Here is a 22,939-nt window from a genome sequence, read left to right as displayed (position 1 = left end):
GATCAGTTGCTTTCTCGTTTTTCATCAGATGTTGGGTCAATTGATTGATACTTTCTTCAATGCTGGACAATTTCTTATCAGCAGTGTATTGAGGGTACGACTGCTGTTGAGGATTTCTAGGGTATTGGTAGCCTTGGTTGTTTTGATAGCCTTGATTTGGTTGAGATGGTCCTCCTTGGGCAGGGCCTTTGGACCATGAAAAGTTGGGGTGGTTTCTCCATCCTGGATTGTAGGTCTGTGAATATGGGTTGTGCTCTTGTTTTTGAAACATAGCATTGCTTGCTCAAGCTTAGATTCCTGGAATGCATGCATTTCCGGACAATCATTGACTTGGTGATCAGATCCATTACATAGAGCACAGATAGCCATTTCGACATGTTCACAAAAGGTAGTGGGAGAAGGGTTTGCGTTTTTCTGTAGTTCTAACGCTTCTATTCTTCTTGCTAGCGCAGCCATCTTTACACTTCCTTCAAAATCAGACTCAATCCTATGGACCCTAGCTACAGGTGTAGTCTTTCTAGGTTCACGAATGGATTCCCACTGTTGCGTCTTCTCAGCTACTTCAATCAGGAAGTCCCAAGACGCATCAGCAGTCTTATTTACAAAAAGACCATTGCACATTGACTCAACCGTTGTTCGGGTGGACACATCTAGACCCTCATACAAAATTTGCACAAGTCTCCATTTTTCAAAACCATGATGGGGACATTGGAGCAATAATTCATTGAATCTCTCCAAGTATCTAGCTAGGGTCTCACCCTCTAATTGCACAAAGCTATTCAGACTTTGACGAATTGTCGCAGTCTTGTGATTTGGGAAAAACTTTTTGAAAAACTCCTTGAAAGACAAGTGCCATAATTTTTCACTTTTTTCAAAAAGAAGAAGGAGTTCGTTTTCAATTATGGCATATTTATGGCATATTATCGTGGTATCTACTCTATACCCCCAAACCTAAACCTAAACATTGTCCCCGGCAGCGGCGCCAAAAACTTGGCAGGCCTTGAAAGGGTATAAAATTATGCGCAGAAAAACGGGCCTACAGTAATACCGCAAGTGCACGGTCGTCAGTTGTAGCTCGTGCAAGTACGGGTCGATCCACAGAGATCGGGTGTGTTTTGGAAATGTTTCTAGCTAATTGGGTTCCTAAATTGTTGTTGGGTTTTGAAGCCTTTTGGGACTGTTGGGCTTAAAGTACTAATGGGTTTGTTCACAATAAAATGAACTGAGCTTGGGCTCAGTTTGTCTTTGAAATGCAAATGGGCTTTGGCCTTAAACTTAGGCTTTTGATTAAGCCCACAGTTGAATTGGATTGGGCCTTAATGAATTTGGGCTTTGGATTCAGTCAAGGTTCTGGGCCTTTGGGGAACTGAGCTTGAGCTTTGAAAGCTGGGCTTTGTTTCAGTGAACTGATTTGAGCTTTGGGCTCAACAGTTCAACTGTGAATTGGGCTTAGGGCCTTGGACTCAGTTGAAGCAGCAGTCTTTGGCTTGGCCTTGGAAGGCAGCAGGAGAAGAAGTGGCAGGGCAGCAGCAGGAGAAGAAGTGGCTTGGCTGCAGGAGAAGAAGTGGCTTGGCTGCAGGAGGCAGCAGCAGGGGAAAGCAAAGCAGCACAAGTGCTGCAGCAGCAATGGCAGCAAGGGTTACAGCAGCAGTACTGCAGCTGCTCAAGCAGTGAAGAAAATGCAAAACAGGAGAGTTGCAGGGCAGGAGGGAACAATCAAGGCAAAAGCAATACAAAGCAAGAAAGCAAAGCTAAACAGTTGAAGATGGAATTGTGGATGAGAATGAAGTAGATTATGGATGGGAACTAGGGGTTGAATTCACTCTAACTTCTACTATGTATTCTCCTATAGAAAGTTAAACACAACTATGGTATTCTTTCCAAAGCACTAATTGTCTTTCTACAGCACAACTAGTCAAAGGATTATGAATTCAGCTTGAGTTGCAGCTTATCAACAGCTCATGAACCTAACTACAAAGTATACTTGGCATACATTGTGAAAGTGAGGTGATGATGAACTAAGTTCAAGTTTTTCCTAAACCTGTTTAGCCTTCTAAAGCCATGTGATCAATGTGCTACACAATAAGAGATTAGGGATTCATCAAGTCCCTAGCATGGTGGTTTAGAACATGACAAACATTACACTATCATTACAGGGAATTAAAATCAAGAACAAACGAACAAATGCAATTAAAAGTAAAATGCAACTAACAGGAACAATTAAAAATGAACAGGAGCATCACACATTAAAGATTAACAGTGCAATGAAACTAACAATATTGAGCTAACTGAACATCAAACTATGAAACATCAAGACATTAACACTAACAGTGAACAAGGAGAAAAATATGCAAATGGTTAAAATTGAAAGTGAAATTAAAATCAAACCTAACCCAATTAGGGGGAAACTTGGCTAGTCCAAGAACCAGTTTTAACATCTCATACACATCCCCTTTTATACCCAAATTAGCAAATTAGGGTTTACACCCATTTTCCCCAAATATCTTCACTCAACAGTACAATTAGGGTTTCGAGAAATAATGAAATTAACTCACCCTCTGATGCAATTAGACTCGACCCATGCTTTGGGTATGTCCCCTCTGCTCTTCTGAAGCTTTTCCAGCCCTCAATTGTGTCTTCTCCTCGCTGTTGGTGAAACCCTAGCTTCTCACTGTTCTAGCTTGTAGCACCTAGTTAGATGCTAGAAACGAGACAAGGGAGAGACTTGGGATGGAGTGGTGATGTACGGTGTGGTGTGGTTGTGGTGTAAGCGACAGCGGCAGAGAGTGGAGGTGGTGGAGTTGCAGGCTCTGCAACTGTCGGGTGTTTGTGGTGAACTGGTTTTGGGAAGATGAGAAGGAAGAGCTCGATGGGATTAGGATTAGGGGTTTTTGGTTGGGAATAGGGTATGTGTTGCTATGGTGTGAGGCAGGATATCAAATTTAGATGTTGGCGAATCTGAGATGTTGGATCATTGGATCTAAGTGGAATCGAACGGATAGATGGAAGGATGTGTGAAGCGACCGTCGGATTCTGAGGTGCAACGAAGTTAACGGCAAGCAGATGGAGTTAGGTACAGTAGTGTAAGCGGAATCATCGGGATTTGATGCACAGGCATAGGCGACCGTTGGATTCAACTACCATCTAATCTGAAGGCTTGGAATTTCAGCGCTGTGGTGCTTGGCAGAGACTTCCGATTTTGATGATCTATGAAGGAGCGACCGTCGGATGCTCCCGAGAACTGATCTGATGGCTGAGAACGGAGGCGCTTTTGTGTGTAGAAAATGAGGTTGTGCGCACCATTCTTCGCGGCTTCGTTGCGTAATTTCTCCCGGTTTTTCACTACTTTTCTGCTCTTTCCGCTCCACGACTCATCCGAACTTTATTTATTACCTAAAAATGCAAAATTAATTAATAAAAATATTATTCTTGAAAAATGAAAATACAGAATATGGGATAAAATGTAGAATTAATGCGCAAAAGATGAGTTAAAATGCCAACAAAAAGGATAAATATATACAATATTTGGCACTCATCAAATACCCCCAAACCTGAATTTTACTTGTCCTCAAGTAAAACAGAACTAAGGAAATCCTAACTATACCACTGTCGCTGGTCTCTCGAATGCATTTAGCGTATGCACTAAGCCTTTTAAACCACTAAGTGTCCCTAGTGGACGAGTTGAAGTCTCGTGAAGGTTTACCAGAGGTGTGCCTACAAAACCTAAGGACAAAATATAAGCTCATATTCCGTCAAACGTGACATGTGCAAAACAGTAGAAGCTCACAGCAAAATGGAGATGTCAATCTAGCTATCAAGGCACAATCCTATCACTGATAACAAATAAGGACATGTGATAAGAGTGTAAAGTGTATCTACACATGTGTAAAAAAGATCTGAAGTCATGACTACTAATCACCAAGAGATAGTTTCTCAGGCTAAGAACTGAGGTCGAAATCTAGCTAGCTGTCCGGACTTTACGAGAATTGTGAATGAGTTGGAGGTATTTCACAATTGCTCGCGTTGTACATCAATGGCATACACCCTCCTTGCTTATTACAACGAAACACAAAAAACTCTTTACATGACTCTTATTTACATTGACAAATCTCTTTTATTTTTGGAACAAGAGATGATGGAATTGATAAATACTTGATTTTTTTTGATTTTTCTGATATTTTTTTTTCTGAAATATACATCGTTTTTTTTTTTTTTTTTTTTTTTTTTTTTTTTTTTTTTTTTTTTTGAACAAGGAAACACTTTTGATACATATACAAAAGGAAACAAAAGATTACATGACACTTTGCAAGAGGTAGCCCTTTTTGATGCACCCAGTTAAATTCGATGGTTGTTTCTTAATGTAACCTCCACCTTCTATCCCAACCAACCAAAGAACAAGCTAGTCAAGTTTCGTTCAGTATTCTAAAGTGATTGGCAATCGTAACTTCCTATCCAACACCTTGAAGATCGAGGCCATACATGTATTGGTAGATCGTGCGCGTGCAAATTTCTTATCACTATGTGAATTGTGCTAGAATCAGGGTGCCTAAATATCTAGACTAAGACTCCTAATAATAATACATATTTGCACAAGAGTCAACATTTCAAGGTAAATGAGCTCCATTTTTTATGATTTTTTCATTTTTTAATTTTTTTGAATTTTGAGTTTTTTAATTTTTTTGGAATTTTTCACTTTTTTCAAAAAGAAGAAGGAGTTCGTTTTCAATTATGGCATATTTATGGCATATTATCGTGGTATCTACTCTATACCCCCAAACCTAAACTAAACATTGTCCTCAATGTTTCAAAATATATACAAAAGGAACCGAAGGGTTAGCAAAATATATTTCAAAAACATATACAAAAGGAACCGAAGGGTTACCAAAACATTGTCCTCAATTTTTCAAAAACATTGTCCTCAATGTTTCAACATATTTCAACCGAGATCATATTGGATTAGCAAAATATATACAAAAGGAACAAAAGGGTTTTTAAAATTTTATCTACTGGATTATATACAAAAAATTCACCATACACTAACAATCTAAAGAGTTGAGGATCAACCCAAAAGACGAAGTGTAGACATTTCAACAGCTTCACACAATAATAACAGGAAAGAAACGCAAGTGAAACTGTGAAACAAAATGAGCTACCCCCAAACCTGGATTTTACAGAAGATATAATTTTGAAAACAAAATCGCGCAGTTTTGGGGGTTCATCATGCACAAGGTCTAGCTCAAAATGAACTGTGCTAGGGACGGGCAAACATGCTATTTCCAACTGTGGTTCCTCAAATGTATTATATTTGGAAGCAAAATAGTCCAAGAGGACTTGGGAAGCACACAGTTCCAAACCTAGGTTGGGCATTCTCAGAGAAATTGGTTTTATAATATTGGTACAAACCAAATCTAGGTTGGGTGGAAGGCCATCAGATTGTGACTTAGGTAGAGAATAGGCATATCATTATCAATCAAATCAAAATCTTCTAACTCATCTACACATGTCACATCATGCTCACAATCATCACTCACATTGGCAAGTTCACACTTAGAATCATCAACATCATCAACAGATTCATTCTCATGCATCGGCAAATCAGGAGAAATATCACAATGTGACCTAGGTAGAGAATCAGACACATCAAATATATTTTCATGCATATTAGTGTCTACAGAAGATTCAACTATTCCTATGTCATGCTCATCTTCACAGAATAATTGTACGAATCCCATGTCAATATCAAAATCATATGAATTACAATGAGTATTAGAAAAAAAACATTCATGAAGGTCGAGGGCGAGAAGCCATATGTTATTGAACCAACAGGTTCCACAATATTTTCATGTTCTTCTAACACATCATCATAATCATCATAATCATCATCATGGTAGCATGCATATTGGTCCTCATTAAAAGTGGTGGTGTCGTTAGTCGATTCATGTTCCTCTAAATTAGGTTCATAATCATCATTTACATGGATGGGACTAGACACTTCATTAGGGACAACATACATTTCCTCATGAATTTCCCCCTTTTGTAGGTGAAGCAAAATCTGATCTAAATATGCCTGAATTCGTGATGTAGATCTATCGAAGTTTTGCTCACTGAGTCTGAAAGCTTCTGTGGTGGAGTCTAAATTCATGGGAGTACAAAATTCTTCATGTTCAAATTGTGGTGATTGGTACATGTGTGCATGGTCATTAGGGTTTATAAAAGATTGATCGCAACCCTCAAAGGATTGATTATGGTCCCAATGACTACCATTCTCACAATTTATGGGCGTTTCATACATTGGATTTTCTCTAGATTGCCTAAAATTATGCAAAATATGACAATTCTCAACAGGGTGGTCTAAACTACCACATGCGGGACATGCATAGATTTCAGGTTGCCTAAGAAAATTAGATGTGACAGATTCCTCATGTGATTGCATTTCTAAAGCTGTGATTCGAGCTTCTATTTGATCCATAAGTGATGATTGGGTGAGTGAGGCACTAGCAAAGTGTTCATTTTCACGTTGTGGCGAATGAATGATGCATGTATGAATAGTCATTAGGGTTCATGTATTGCGGCTCGGGACTTTGAAAATGTCCATAATAATTCCTATGACTATTGACATCATGGTCCGTGGAAGGTTCATAACGTGGCATATGCCCATAAGCAAGTTCTCTAAGAGTTTTATTTCCATCCCAGGAGCAGACCAATATCCAGACATGATTGGCTCAAAAGCTAAGTAACTATGTTACAAAGCTCAGAATTTGGTTTTTAAAGGGTTTGGATTTTTGGGAAAATTTTGGTTTTTAAAGGGTTTGGATTTTTGGGAAAAACTTTTTGAAAAACTCCTTGATGAGGTCATCCCAAGACATGATGGATTGAGGCTGTAAAGCATACAGCCAGGCCTTAGCCTTATCTTTAAGGGAGAAAGGAAAAAGCCTCAACTTTAGGATTTCGTCAGACATTTGAGTGAAACGCAGAGTTCCACAAATCTCCTCAAACTCTCTCACGTGATGGTACGGATTTTCATTTCTACACCTCTAAAAATGGAAGCATTTGTATTGTGCTTGATTTCAGCTCATAATGGCCATTGGCTTCTGGTAGCACAATACAAGATGGTTGACTAGTTCTAGTTGGGTACATATAATCCTTGAGTGTACGGGGTTCTCCCATTGTTTCTGATTGATCTGGATGTCTACCTCAGAACTAAGGATTTCGATTGGATCGTCCGGGTTAATTCTAACGAGTCTGTTGGTTTGGTCTCTGTAGGTCACAATCATGTCCTAGCAGGTACCTCAGCTAACATGTTGGTCAGAGCAGTCGGAAACAATTTTTGGAACCACAAAAGGCCCAATATTTTGGTTTAAAATGGGTTTCTTGATGATTTGGTTTGAATGGGTTTTGGTTTCACAAAGGGTTTTGGTTATGAAATGTAGAGCCCTAATTTTTTTTTTTTTTTTTTTTCAGATGGAAGCCTAATGGATGGGATATACACCTAAAGTCCAAATTAAAAGACAAGCCCACAAAAGAAAAGAAAAAGAATAATAACAAACAATAAATACAAGCCATAAAAGAAAAAAAAAAAAAAAAAAGAAAGAAATTAAAAATTATTACAGGCCCAAATAGAAAGAAAAGAGAAAATTTAAAATTATACAAGCCCAGATTAATACTTAAACACAAGCCCAGATGAATTTAATGAGGCCCAGTTGGGTTATCTCATGGGTTAGGCCTACCTGAATAGCACAGCCCAGCTGTTCGGTTTAAGTTGCTAAAGCCCAGTTGGGCTTGGATCGTCCTACGCGCGGCTTTAGTTTTTCTGAGGCCCAGTTGGGCTTTGATTCAGTTTCTGCACCTTCTTCAGCTTTCAGCCCAGTTGGGCTTTTGGTTCAGCAAAGCTGCAAGTGCACCAGCAGCAGCAACACAAAGCAGCAGGAGCAGCAGCTTGGGAGAGGCTAGCAGGTCAGAAGCACAGAGCAGCAGCAGCAGGAGAAGGGTTGGCAGGGAAAGAGAACTGCAGCAGCACAGCAGCTTGGCAGCCCAGTCAGCTAAGCAGCAGCAGTTCAGCAACACAACACAAGAAAGAAAGAGCAATTGCGCCGCAACCGAGTCCCCGGCAACGGCGCCAAAACTTGTTGGGCTTCTAAAAGGTCCTAAAAATTATCCCCGGCAACGGCGCCAAAAAACTTGTTGGGCCTTGAAAGGGTATAAAATTATGCGCAAAAAACGGGCCTACAGTAATACCGCAAGTGCACGGTCGTCAGTTGTAGCTCGTGCAAGTACGGGTCGATCCACGAGATCGGGTGTTTTGGAAATGTTTCTAGCTAATTGGGTTCCTAAATTGTTGTTGGGTTTTGAAGCCTTTTGGGACTGTGGGCTTAAAGTACTAATGGGTTTGTTCACAATAAAATGAACTGAGCTTGGGCTCAGTTTGTCTTTGAAATGCAAATGGGCTTTGGCCTTAAACTTAGGCTTTTGATTAAGCCCACAGTTGAATGGATTGGGCCTTAATGAATTTGGGCTTTGGATTCAGTCAAGGTTCTGGGCCTTTGGGGAACTGAGCTTGAGCTTTGAAAGCTGGGCTTTGTTTCAGTGAACTGATTTGAGCTTTGGGCTCAACAGTTCAACTGTGAATTGGGCTTAGGGCCTTGGACTCAGTTGAAGCAGCAGTCTTTGGCTTGGCCTTGGAAGGCAGCAGAGAGAAGAAGTGGCAGGCAGCAGCAGGAGAAGAAGTGGTGGCTGCAGGAGAAGAAGTGGCTGGCTGCAGGAGGCAGCAGCAGGGGAAAGCAAAGCAGCACAAGTGCTGCAGCAGCAATGGCAGCAAGGGTTACAGCAGCAGTACTGCAGCTGCTCAAGCAGTGAGAAAATGCAAAACAGGAGAGTTCAGGGCAGGAGGGAACAATCAAGGCAAAAGCAATACAAAGCAAGAAAGCAAAGCTAAACAGTTGAAGATGGAATTGTGGATGGAATGAATGAAGTAGATTATGGATGGGAACTAGGGGTTGAATTCACTCTAACTTCTACTATGTATTCTCCTATAGAAAGTTAAACACAACTATGGTATTCTTCCAAAGCACTAATGTCTTTCTACAGCACAACTAGTCAAGGATTATGAATTCAGCTTGAGTTGCAGCTTATCAACAGCTCATGAACCTAACTACAAGTATACTTGGCATACTTGTGAAAGTGAGGTGATGATGAACTAAGTTCAAGTTTTTCCTAAACCGTTTAGCCTTCTAAAGCCATGTGATCATGTGCTACACAATAAGAGATTAGGGATTCATCAAGTCCTAGCATGGTGGTTTAGAACATGACAAACATTACACTATCATTACAGGGAATTAAAATCAAGAACAAGAAAATGCAATTAAAAGTAAAATGCAACTAACAGGAACAATTAAAAATGAACAGGAGCATCACACATTAAAGATTAACAGTGCAATGAAACTAACATATTGAGCTAACTGAACATCAAACTATGAAACATCAAGACATTAACACTAACAGTGAACAAGGAGAAAATATGCAAATGGTTAAAATTGAAAGTGAAATTAAAATCAAACCTAACCCAATTAGGGGGAAACTTGGCTAGTCCAAGAACCAGTTTAACATCTCATACACATCCCCTTTTATACCCAAATTAGCAAATTAGGGTTTACACCCATTTTCCCCAAATATCTTCACTCAACAGTACAATTAGGGTTTCGAGAAATAATGAAATTAACTCACCCTCTGATGCCAATTAGACTCGACCCATGCTTTGGGTATGTCCCCTCTGCTCTTCTGAAGCTTTTCCAGCCCTCAATTGTGTCTTCTCCTCGCTGTTGGTGAAACCCTAGCTTCTCACTGTTCTAGCTTGTAGCACCTAGTTAGATGCTAGAACGAGACAAGGGAGAGACTTGGGAGGAGTGGTGATGTACGGTGTGGTGTGGTTGTGGTGTAAGCGACAGCGGCAGAGAGAGTGGAGGTGGTGGAGTTGCAGGCTCTGCAACTGTCGGGGTTGTGGTGAACTGGTTTTGGGAAGATGAGAAGAAGAAGAGCTCGATGGGATTAGGATTAGGGTTGTTTGGTGGAATAGGGTATGTGTTGCTATGGTGTGAGGCAGGATATCAAATTTAGATGTGGCGATCTGAGATGTTGGATCATTGGATCTAAGTGGAATCGACGGAGAGATGGAAGGATGTGTGAAGCGACCGTCGGATTCTGAGGTGCAACGAAGTTAACGGCACCAGATGGAGTTAGGTACTGTAGTGTAAGGCGGAATCATCGGGATTTGATGCACAGGCATAGGAGCGACCGTTGGATTCAACTACCATCTAATCTGAAGGCTTGGAATTTCAGCGCTGTGGTGCTTGGCAGAGACTTCCGATTTTGATGATCTATGAAGGAGCGACCGTCGGATGCTCCCGAGAACTGATCTGATGGCTGAGAACGGAGGCGCTTTTGTGTGTAGAAAATGAGGTTGTGCGCACCATTCTTCGCGGCTTCCTTGCGTAATTTCTCCCGGCTTTTCACTACTTTTCTGCTCTTTCCGCTCCACGACTCATCCGAACTTTATTTATTACCTAAAAATGCAAAATTAATTAATAAAAATATTTATTCTTGAAAACAATGAAAATACAGAATATGGGATAAAATGTAGAATTAATGCGCAAAAGATGAGTTAAAATGCCAACAAAAAGGGATAAATATATACAATATTTGGCACTCATCATTCATCACTTCCCATAATCCTCTACACTGCTCTGCACCAACTGCATCATCTAGAGAGATGCATTTTGATCCTCGATGTTACCCTACAAAATTATGAAATACTAGCCCAATGCCATCATTTTTAGTAATATTAAGAAAAGAACCATCTGAAGTAATTATAAAAGTTCCCCTTGGAGGAGGGATCTAATGGATATCTGCACGATTCTGACGAGACTCAGTTCTTGGAAAAACCTTTGGTTTGTTCTCATATTACAATATGAACTTCCTTCACTTCTGTATAAATTTTTCCGGTATGGAGTTACTTCCTTGAAAAGCCTTGTGACATCTTTCAGATCAGATGCACCACGCTGCAATAGCTATTCTACATACTTCATTTTCTGGAATTTACTTAGATTATAACTTATCAAACCATCTACATTACCATTCCACTAGATTTATGCTAATTTGTATATGCGGGCCCAAAGTGGCGAAACCTAACATTTTTAGATAACGAAACACTCCAAAATGCAACGAGATGGTGATTCAGTAGTTTGAGCACAGAATGGACAACTTATATCAAGATCTTGAATCACCTGAGCCAGTTTGTCTCTTGCTGGCAGGATATCCTTTATGCACTTCCAGAGAAAGTGGTTTATCCTGGGGAGTAAAGAGAGTTTCCCATAGCTGTTAAAAAACACCCTGCATTATGTGACCCGCTGAGTTATTATGGTGGATCCTCTTTGTATATTTTCCTGTAAGCCGACTTTACTGAGAAATTCTCATTCTTTTCTAGAGTCCAGAATATTTTATCTTCATGGTGATAACGAACTAAGATGTTGAGATTCAATATTGCAGTAGTAGCTTCAAATAATGAGAAGATAAGGTTGAAATTTCCAGCTACCCGTATCAGATAAAAATAACTGATGCATATAATTCTAGTGGTTAGTGAGTCCATATTTGGGTATATATGGTCTGTCCTACTATGGAATCCATTTGTGCTTCCAAGTTAATACCTTTTGATTATTGCCAATACTCATACAACTGTATTTGTTGATGAATTCCAATTCAGAGCTTATGCTTTTCCGTGACCAGGTTGAATTTCCATTTATTTATTCTTTGTATGTTGAATACTTTTCCATCTGGGTAATACTTTTCTTGAAGGGATTTAGCATATACAGAAGTCTTATCAGTACTAACTTCCATGCAGATTTGGCAAGTAAATCCCTATTAAACAAGTGAAGATCTTTGAAACCCAAACCTCCTTCTTCCTTGAGATTGTTGACATTTTTTTTCCATGAAATAAAATGTTTGCGTTTATTAGTTTTCTTGTTTTTCCAAAAAACCTATTAAGTTGAGTTCATTTTGCTGATGGTTGTTTCCAGCAACTTGAAGCTGATCATATTACGGACTGGCATTGCATTTGTTACATTTCTTATCATGACCGATCTAGAAGCCTCAGACATATTATTACGTCTCTATTTTGCTAACCAAGTGACCAATTTATCAATAAGTGTAGAAAATGATGTTTTCTTGCTTATGCCAATAAAGAATGGAAATCCCAAGTATTTTAGTTGTCTAACTTGCAAGATGTCATTTATGTCTTGACAACATGTTGGATCCATGTTGTTACTGAAATAAACAACAAATTTGTGGAAGTTGATTAACTGACCTGAGCAGGCACTAAATATTTTATGACCCCTAGCAACTTGGTTTGTTTGGGAAATATTAGATTTACAGAATAGCAGACAGTCGTCTGCAAAGAGAAAATGGTTCATACTCATGTGTTGATTTGTATCTTCGCAATGCTTTAACATTCTTGAAAAGATTCCACGGAAAGAATAAATAGGTAAGGGGATAGTGGATCCCCTTGTGGGCTTGAAAGATTTAGTTGGTAAACCATTCACCATGATCTCAATTTGTGTTGTGCTGATGCAAAGATGACATAAATTCTTACAGAACCCAAATTTTCTTAAAAACTCAACGAGGAAATCCCATTCTCATATGTCGTATGCTTTCAACATGTTCATATCTAGTGCAATATGATCATAACTACCACCATTATTTTTCATAACTTGGACAAGTTATTTTACCATACAAATATTCTCCAAAACTTGCTTACCAGGGACATACGATGGCTGCATCGGGGAAATAACGTTAGTCATGTGTTTCTTAAGCCGAAGAGCAATTATCTTTGAAATCAGCTTGGATATTGTGTTGCAAAGTGTTATTGGTCTGAAGTCTTCAGGCTCGTGAAAAGTATAAGATCTTGGGATCAGAATAACCCTTGTGTTGTTGACCTTCTTTAGGAGAAACCAAAATGGAAAAAAAATGTTTTAATCATCTTGCAAACATCTTCTTTAACTACCTGTTATTGTGCCTGATAAAGCCCGGTAGAAAACCATCTGGTCCTGGAGCTGTCCATGGTTCCATAGAGACATTAATGCTTAATGTATTTCTTGCTCAGAAGGAATGACAATGAGTTCTTCATTCTGTGTTGGATATATTTGGGATGTGTTGAATAAATTTGTTGTTGTCAACTAGATTTACAGCGGTTCTAATCTTTTGAAAATGAGAGACAAGTAGTTGTTCAATTCAATCTCTATCTTGACACCATGAACCATCTGGAGCTTATAAAGAATCTATTTTGGTTCAGACTCTCCTCTGGTTTTCACTAACATGGAAATACTTAGAGTTTTTGTCTACGTCATTATAAAAATAATCTCTTGATTTCTGTCTATTGGAGTTGGCTTGAATTTTATTAAGATAATCAATTTCCTTCTCTACTTTCAAAACTTCGGAAGTACTGTTGTCTTGCACATCTATAGCTTGTAAGTGCGATAACTCTTGTTGCAGACTATTAATTCTTGACTGAATATGACCAGAAGTGCTTTTAATAAATCCAGACAAGAAATGTTTAGTATATGATAATTTATCAGATAACACAAAAGCTGCAGAGCATCAAATGTCATAACATTAGTGCCTCTGTTAATTCTACATGATTGATTTAATTTCTACTTGCATTTATGATATATAAATAATGTTCTTCTTTTTTCGTGTCTACTATGTGTTAGATATGAAATTTTTTATTTGTAATAGACTCGGGTAAAAGACGTGGTCCTAATGAGTTTGTATTCATCTTCTTTCAACAAAACCACGTCATAGAACCAGATTTATACATTTGTTTTACAGATGGACATGTTAAAAGAAATTAATATGCAACCTTCATATTTCTCATACCAAAAACCTTCTTATAGAATTATGTAAAAACTAATATCATTGAAGGTTTATCAAACAAAATTATCTATCATTTTTAATTTTAGGAAGAAAAATATCTAATACTGAGACATAATTCACAGATTAAAAAAAATGGTAAAAATGGTTTGATGGGTCTAAAAAATTTAATATGCCGAATGCTTTCGATATAGTCAAATTATTTTATTTTTTTTAATTCTATCATGTTAAGATTAGGATTCTTTGAGATATGGTATAACCTTGTGTTACAATACATATCCTTCATTTCCCTTGTTGTCCTTTTTAATGGTTTTCTTACTGACCTTTTTTAGACCTACTAGAGAACTGAGCAAGGAAACCCAATATCTCCTTATTCTTATTTTGTTTTGTATAAAGGCAATTTCGAGATCCATTTTAAATGCTAAATCTACAAGTCTTATTAAGTAGAGTAAAATCTCTAGGTATGCGCTCTTTCTTTAACCCACCTTGTTGTTGCTAACGATTGCTTGACATTTTGTGTTGTTAATGCTTGTACCTGCAATAATTAGTTAATATGTTGACGAAATATTTGGCTCTGCCTCAGGCCAATTGGTCAACCTAAGCAAGTCAGAGGATTTCTTTAGCCTCAAAATAAATTCTCATGTTAGAAATGAGATTGAACATATTTTAGGCGTTAAAGCTATATCGTTTAATAATAAGTACCATGGGTCTCCTTTCTTCACTGATAAATCAAACATTAAAATATTTGACCCTATAGTAAAAAATGTGAATAATAGACTCCTAAATTGGTAAGAAAAGCTTTTTTTTAGGAAATCACTTATGATAAAGGAGAGGGTAACTAGTATATCACTAACTTTTTCGTGTGTGAACCAGAATGGACAATTCTTGTACAATTAGTACATATAGATCTTCAACATAAAAGGTCTTTATTCCTAATTGTAATATCAAGGTCAACCTAGTATGTACTTGAACCTTCAAGATTTGAATTCAATCAAGACAAAGTCTTGTATGATATATATATTTTAAGATCTTAATTTAACAAGAGAAAGTCTTGGAAGATCTTTGCTCTCATGTTAAAAGGTATCCCAGTTAATTAACGGTACTACTTGTAAAGACAATAGTATGATGAGGAAATAACTCAAGACACCTGAATTTTCGTTAACGAGGAAGCCTGCAATCTAGCAGTAAAACACCGGGACCTCGTCTAACTTGAACACCACACTGTATTAGGCCGCTACAGACACTAGCCTAGTATCAGACTTCAGACTAGAAAAATACACCCTCTAATCCATTTAGCTGCAGTATAAGCTCCTTACATCTCTTGGCTCTCACAAGATCTACGCACTTGATTCCCCTAGATGACGTCCTTAACAAGCCTCTGAGTTGTTCCAACAGGACACCTAATTAATTTCTTTCGATATGTCAATCAAGGTAAATCTATTTGCTTCGAGGATATTTATGTAAAAGCAATCAAACAAACCTCAAACAGTTAGAACTTAATCTCTTCAAAAGGTTATAAAGATGCTTAACTGATTCCACCTCAGAAGATCTATCTAAATCAAGTTTAGCTCGTAATCTTGTAGACCTGACAAGGTTAAAGACGAAGAATTTCTTGCAGTTTTTATCAATCTTATTTCTCAATCAATTCTTGAATGGTCGTATTGCAGAAGATGCGGACCTTTAGAATAGACAAAAATTACGAGTCTACGATGATCAAAATAAGATTCCGGATAAAAAATATCTGTCTGATAAAAAATAGTTAGACCGGGCTTCACGAATCCAACTGAAGTCTTCATAGTCGTAACCTAATTATATTTCTCGACTAAACTAGGTTTCTGGAAGACGAATCTTGCAGCAACAAGATGCACATCGTGTAGGGCCTGAGAAATTTATTACGAAAATTTCTCTAATTATAATGATGAATAAGGCTAGGTTGCATAAGGTTCAAACAATGCAAGTTTGTGACTAGTTTATGAATTACTTTGATCCCAAGTAATCTCTTGCTGCTTACAATAGCTTTTTACTTTGATCCCTAGTAAGACTTGTTTCCTTGGTTAGAATATTATAGAAACAAAATTCTTTAATTTTCGTTGATAGAAGTTGTAAGAATGGAAACCAAAAAATTTTCAAAAGAAAGATACTTCTAAAGTTTAGTTTCTACTCCGTTAGAAAATATCTAACTTACTCATAATAGCATTGTACCAAGAAGGGAAACCATTAAGCGTGCAAGAAGTTTGGCTTGTTATACAAAAAAAGATGTGCACACACGAATTTGTCAATTAAGAACCGTGCATACTACGACTCACAAGTTTACCAATATGGTCCGTGAACCATCAAGAAAATGATAGCTCAGTAACTACCAAACTCCTCACAGTTCACGAACAAGAAAAAAAAGGTTCGTGAACTCAAGAACATGTCAGGGTCAGCATAACTTTCCTTAGATCCCATAGTTCACGAACTAGAAAAAGTAGCTTGCAAACTCAAAAACGTCAACAGAAAACATCTCAAATTGCACAGTTTGCAAACTCCAAAAGTTAGTTCACAAACTCTAAGGCACATTAGATGTCAACAAGAAAATCTTCAAATTAATTGAACAATTCACGAACTAGAAAAGATTTCGGGAACTCAAAGGATATTTGGAGCTTTTAAGGAACTTCTTGCTCAATCATAGTTTATTAAATAAATGAGTTGTTCTCAACCTCAAATACGATAAGTTTTAGTCATTATTTGCTTGAGTTCGAGATTAGTCAAGTACAAGCTTGAATTTTCGAAACTTCTTTGTATCTCATCATATATACTAAAATCATATGGCATTGTTGCTGAAGATCGAATTTGTTGAAACAATGAGAAAATATGATAGTCAATCATACCCAAAAATAAAATAAAATGGAAAAACACGGTATAGCTAAAATCAAGAGAATATACGAGGTTTCATCCTCCTTTTCAAAAATAGAAAGAAAGAAGAGTCGCCAGGAACCCAAACCGCATCACTTCATGGACTTTTTGAAGAGAGAGTGCGTGAAAATTGCATAAACTTATCAAGAACCGTTCATGTATATTCTCGCATGTTAGATAAAACCTTAATGTTCCGGTCTTCATGCATAAACTTAAGAACGCTTGACTGTAGTAGTAAATCATCTATGTTGCTTGAGTTTAATTGTGGTAAGCAAGTTGATTCGTTAAATTAAATAGTTGTCAATTACATGATACAAGTACAACCATGCTGCATTATAGTTTCTTTCATAGTAAAAATTATGCATAAATTCCGTACAGTTTATTCTCTAGTACTAGTTTACAAGTCCAACCTCCTTGCTCTTTTAGTTTTAGTAGCGTTCATAAGATCCACCAATGAGGGAAGAGGACGAGGTACTGGAACATTCATCGACCTGTACAGCTTCCGCATATTTTCACCGAAGCTACCATTGGACAATGTTTGTCCAGCGAAAGAACGTCTGGGTGATACAGCACTCTTTATTACTATCACCTCAGTCTTTTCCTCTTCTGAACCTTTAAATTGTACTTCAGCGGAGTCATCCTCTAACAGGATAATTTCTTTTTCTTCACTTTCAATAGAAGTATCCGGAGGGTTCATTTTCATGCTTACATTTTTCGCTTCTTTGACCAATAATCCAGAATTTTGGAGGCCTTGTCTTGCTCTTCCAAATAACGTGACAGGGGGTCTTGTGCTTGGAGGAGATAATTTCAATCGCATTTCTATGCTGCTACTAGACGATCCTATGTTATTCGGCTGTGGTTTATATTCTTCTGCAGAGATCGGTTTTGGATTCTCCTCTTGATGAGAATAAGATGCTGCACAGCTAGCTACCTGTGATGACGGAGTAGGAGCTACCTCTGAACCAATATTTAGAAGCTTCCAAAGAGGATCATCAGAAGCTACCTTTGAGCCATAAGAAGGTTGTTTTCTAACATAATTCAACTCCATTGCTCGACAATCAGGCGTTGTTGAAACAACTCTCTTGGGTTGCAGAAGTTGCAATGCCCATTCCAGTTCTTCACGGGATGAGTGCATTGAATAACAAACATGCCAAACACCAAATGCATCTTTATGTGCCTCATTGTATCTCTGTTTCTTTTGCCAATCAATGATCTCCATACTCTCCTCTTCACATGCATACCACTGTGTGGAGGGCCGGATAAAGAGAGGATCGGGTTGAGAATTAGCCCTTGCTTCTATTATCTTAGCTTTTGCTCTTTCATATAGTCTTGGGAACCCTACAAACACATGGAAACGTGGAGATGAATCTTCGGACAAGATCTCTGGAGCTAAGAGTGTCAGCGCTTGGTAGAATTCTGCACTGCTGGTTTTATCAACATATATCTTACACCCGAATGTTCGAGATACTTCAACAAGTATTTCTTCTTGGCCTAGAAGATCACAAGATAGATATACAACAGGAGCATTTGGGTGCTTCCATATGCAATTGATCACCTGCTCAAAATAAACTATTGTTAAAAGATTCACCGACTTACAGATTTCTGAAGTTAACATGTCCACTTCATTTCCACTAGGACATTACAATCTTAAGAGCTTGGACATTCTCTCATAAAAACAATCATTTTTTAGTTTTCCTGCATACAAGCCACTAAAAATCACAACTTTGTGTACTGTATGAAGAATTTCATGCACATAAACCTGCTATCTGAAAGCTAGTTTCTTCATCATTTCCAACCAAACAAGTATAAGACTTCTTCTATGCAACTGGGTCACAAAAGGGAATCCTGAGAAAAACATGGTTCGAGTAAAGTAGACTACAACTTGAGGACATTTTATCTCACATTTCAGAGGGTTGAGTGCTTTTAACTTCTTTTTGTAGCAACAAATGATTTCTCAAAATAAGGGGTAGCAGATCTATTTGCTCATCAATAAAGGAGGGGAAAACAGAGTTCTGATAATCCAAACTTGGTTGGGTTGGTATATTAAAGTTTAGTAATGTGCCGATGTATACTGCATATCCAAGAGATAGGGACAGCAATGTCTTTTTATTGTTGGAGATAGTATACTCATCTTATAGATGATTCTCACCAAACAGTTAAACCCAAAATCTGCATCCCTATATCTTTTGTAGATTTGACAATTTTTGTCATCTCGGCACATCATCAAATAATACTGTTACCAGTATTAGAATGCTCAGTGAGGATTGCCTACATGATGAGTCAAACATTTTCAAAAAATACAAGCAATCAGCCCTTAGTTTGATTCCAACCAGACCCTAGTTCTACAAGAGAAAGCTGCACATATCAGTTGGGAACGCGGCTGGTCACAATCCCAAGAAAATATATTTATCTATTACGTACGAACTAAAATGCTGATGCGGTTTCAATTGCTGATAGATATGCAGATCAATGAATTCTGTAGGTCTAAGAAACACGGACAAGAAAAAGCTCAAAGCTTGACAAGAGAACATAAAAGTAAGAATTGCAGTTCCTGTCAAAGCTGAGAAATACCTGTTGAATTGCAGAATATTTGCTTGGAATCTTTAGAAAAGATTTCCCAAATGTGCAGTCCAGAAATACGTAATCAAGATGGCACTTTGGTTCTCTTCCTTTCTTGCTTAAATATTTCTCTGGTAGGTTTTGGAGACAGTCAGGGGTCAGCCTGCAGTCTCCTGTGTGCAAAATATTACCAAAATTTCCTTCGAATAAAAACATTACCGCTCCTGTAAGTATCACAAAGAAGAAAATAAAATTCCTCAACTGGTTTCCCAAACTAGAGATGATGTGCATCTAAAAAGTCAAGGAAAAGAGCAGTTCCACGGTGCTATTCTTGCTAGCACTAACTCAAATGTTCGCCAGACGTATCAAAATGAATGCAGAAGAGTTACAACATTATTATCTCCCCCTAGCTGCTAGAGAGAACTACGAGAGAAGTCAAGTAAATACGTGGAACGATGAAGATAGGTGAACATTCAAGATGTCATTTATTTGTGAATTAATTCATCAGCTGGAAGTGTAAGTAAACAGGGCTATGTATCAAATATTACACAAGCAGTTTCACTTTTGGTTTTAGAGGCCACCAAACCAGTAAACCAGTGATAGCTATCAAGTGAATGAAAGCGGAAAAAAGTGAGAACTCGTGATAACCATAGACTTTCCAATTCTGAAATTTCTTTGACAAGAATTGTTATCTAATTTGCAAATACATCAGCTGTGTGAATGATTATCCATTTGTGCACATGTTGAGGGAAATCGAAATTAAATTTTGATTTTCGAAAACTCCACGTTTCCACTGTACCAACTCTACAAATTAAATCTTCAATGTCTTTCTCGTGTTTAATCCAAGGAAGTCCCAGGGAAAAACAATCTTCTGCAATTAACCAAAGTATGTGCATAAACTACAAAGCTTCATGAGTTATAACACTGGGTACACCAAGAAAACATCAAAAGAAGGATATGTTGACTCCCAAAGAGACATGCAACATTGTTAACTCAACAAAGTTTCCATCCCTCTTTAACTTCGAATCTCGATGCAATGTGCACCAAGAAACCATTGCTGACGTGTTTATTACTTGGAAGGAGCTTCCTTAAAGCATTTCTAAGAGACCCCCATAAATAGAATTTGCTAGCTATCCAGACAGGTCTCCTGGAGATGCATTTACTAGTTTATTTAGAGATTCACTCCTTGTATATTCCTCACATCAAAGTTTACTGTGTTCATTCATCAAAAACCTATACCATAGAAACTTGAATTGGGATCACACAATTAAGAAAGACCCACTAAAAATTCTTTCTTTTTAAATCGACAAAATACTGGATGGAAGTAAACGAAAGACAGTACCTGGGCAGTGATTGGCATCAAAAGCAGTAACAGTGAAAGATCCATCCGGGTCATCCAAAACCAGCTGTTCCCCAATCTCTATTCTGACAAACAATGAAGAATTAAGCTGCAAATAATACATAAAATTAAGAAATTTAATTTTAAAAAATGATTAGAAAAAAAAGGGAAAAAGAAGAAGAAAACCTACCTGTGGAATTTGTTGGAGAAGCAAGTTTTTGGTGATATTGGTAGAGTAAATAGGGTATGAGAAATGGTTGGAGATTCCGGCGGAATGATCTTTGTGAGCATGAGTTAGAAAATGATGTCTTTTCCTTCTTGAAGAAAGGCTCCATGTATCCACTGAGAATGGTAATCCTTTCGGCATCTCTATCGGCATTTTTTTTTACAATTCTATCTTCTAACAAATCCAATACAAGACTAGACCAAACGATGGAGAGAGTATTGATTTTGTGAAAAAATAACTTTCTTTATTTATTCTCTTAAAAATCCAAAGCTTCCAGGAGAAGGAGAGGAGGGAACTGTTATACTAGCTTGGAATTTTATTTTATTTTTCATTTTCGTTCTTTTTGTCAACTGGGAGGTGTTTGGTTTGGTAACTTCGGTTTTTGTGTATATGGCGGGCCTACTTCACCGGTCTTCCTCGAGTTAGGTTTATCAGCCGCGGAGCAATGGACCTTAGACCTGCACAGGAACTAGACTGGAAATAATAAATTTGGACCGGAACAGGAGAAGGTATAGGGAATGAGACTAGAACCGGAAGCAGGCTGATTAGCATTCACTTCATTAATCACACTATCATCATCAAAATCAAACTTAAAGTGGGCAAGATATCAACGACGAAACCAGAATTTTATGTTCGGGTGGGCTAAATTTTTTCTTTTGTGGTTCTCAAATTCGGTAGTCTCAACTGCCATAAAGATAAATGTTGTAAAGTACTTGAAGTGAGCACAACGCGCAACACACTATCTTTCGCTTGAACACAGTGTACATTGATAGTGCTTTAGAGCACACACATTATTTCATTCTTTAGAGTAAGAGCATACACCTTATCAACACGTTGTACATGGAAGAAACGTTCTTGGACATTCCTTTCTTATTAACATACCTCAAGATTGTTCTTTACGTGATTCAACATTTGATTCATCAAAAAGAATGCAAACTTGGCATTCCTAATTTCGTCTCAAATTTTCTCTCTAAAATTAACAACAAAAATATTTTTTTTTTATTATTATCATAAAATTAGTTTACTCAATAAAAGAGTTCTTGCATAGTAGGCAAGCGAGCAACAAGCTGCGCCGCAAGCCCTTTTTGAATTGCAAAGCCTATCATTTTAAAAAAAACTCTCTCGAACCGGGGGTCATGACATTATTGTGCATGACTTTCTGGACTCTTTTGAGGAGTTCAACCGCCTCTGGAGCTAAGAAACAAAAAATATCAAAAGCAAATGGGATAAAAGCGTGCCCATTATCGATACATGCTTTCTCATGCTTCGCTATCTTACCTGAGGCAGCCCTCAACGCTGCTTGGCCGACTGTAAATGAACCATATCCAATGCCTACTAACGGAAAAACCTCTGTGAGGTCGACACATGCGTGTTTGCCATTATCCCATCCAAAAATAAGTACATCCGCTGGCCTGAGTGTGGATCTCCCCTCCAGTGGGTTTGTCAAAAAGTTGACAGACGCTTCCTTCTTTGCTGAAATACTCGCTCGCCATAACACATCATATAAGGTATCTCTCACATGATCATGTCTATACTTAAAACCAGGATCTAACTTACAATGGACTGCATGTTCCCCATATGCGTCTAAGCATCCTGTGAAGCAAGCAGGGCAGCGTGAATCAGAAGGGTATAAAGGGATCATTAACCTGTACTTAAGGATGGATCGGTACTCCACAGGCGACATCTTCTGTCCAAGGCCCTCAATCGGAATTGCTAGGAGGAAGTCTTGGGCATGCGCTGCTCGTAGACAACCAAAAACCGCTTTCTGCCTGTCTGACAACTCGTAATCTCGATCCATGTCTTTAACCACTTTACCAAAAAGAGCACTCGCCAGGTTACTTTTTGCTTTAAGGGGGGCGGTGTCCTTACTAGTAAAGATGCTAAAATCATAATCAGGAAGAGTCGCTTGTAATGCCTCCAAAGCCTTATGAAAATTATCATCCATTCCCTCCACTCCACCATCCCTTAATTTGTGATCTTGTAGACCCCAGGATTGCACACGTGAT

The 22,939-nt window shown here is 38.0% G+C and overlaps 1 protein-coding gene across 3 annotated transcripts; it reads right to left on the bottom strand.

Moving 5' to 3' along the window:
• Window positions 1–17,074: 17,074 nt before the first annotated feature.
• On the bottom strand, window positions 17,075–21,273 carry LOC113356245 (5' exonuclease Apollo-like). Of its 3 annotated transcripts, none has more exons than XM_026599328.1 (4): window positions 20,898–21,273; window positions 20,711–20,816; window positions 19,381–19,592; window positions 17,075–18,364 (listed from the first exon to the last, which is right to left on the bottom strand). In XM_026599328.1, exons 1-4 carry the CDS (start codon window positions 21,084–21,086, stop codon window positions 17,207–17,209), a joined length of 1,665 nt encoding a protein of 554 aa, XP_026455113.1. In that variant the 5' UTR covers window positions 21,087–21,273; the 3' UTR covers window positions 17,075–17,206. The 3 variants fall into 3 exon arrangements, with proteins under 3 accessions (XP_026455113.1, XP_026455116.1, XP_026455114.1); XM_026599331.1 differs by having other exon boundaries at window positions 20,711–20,793; XM_026599329.1 differs by having other exon boundaries at window positions 20,711–20,788.
• Window positions 21,274–22,939: the final 1,666 nt, after the last annotated feature.

Source organism: Papaver somniferum, chromosome 3 (genome assembly GCF_003573695.1).
Source record: "Papaver somniferum cultivar HN1 chromosome 3, ASM357369v1, whole genome shotgun sequence".
NCBI lineage: Eukaryota > Viridiplantae > Streptophyta > Magnoliopsida > Ranunculales > Papaveraceae > Papaver > Papaver somniferum.
This window is presented reverse-complemented; position numbering and strand designations above follow the sequence as displayed.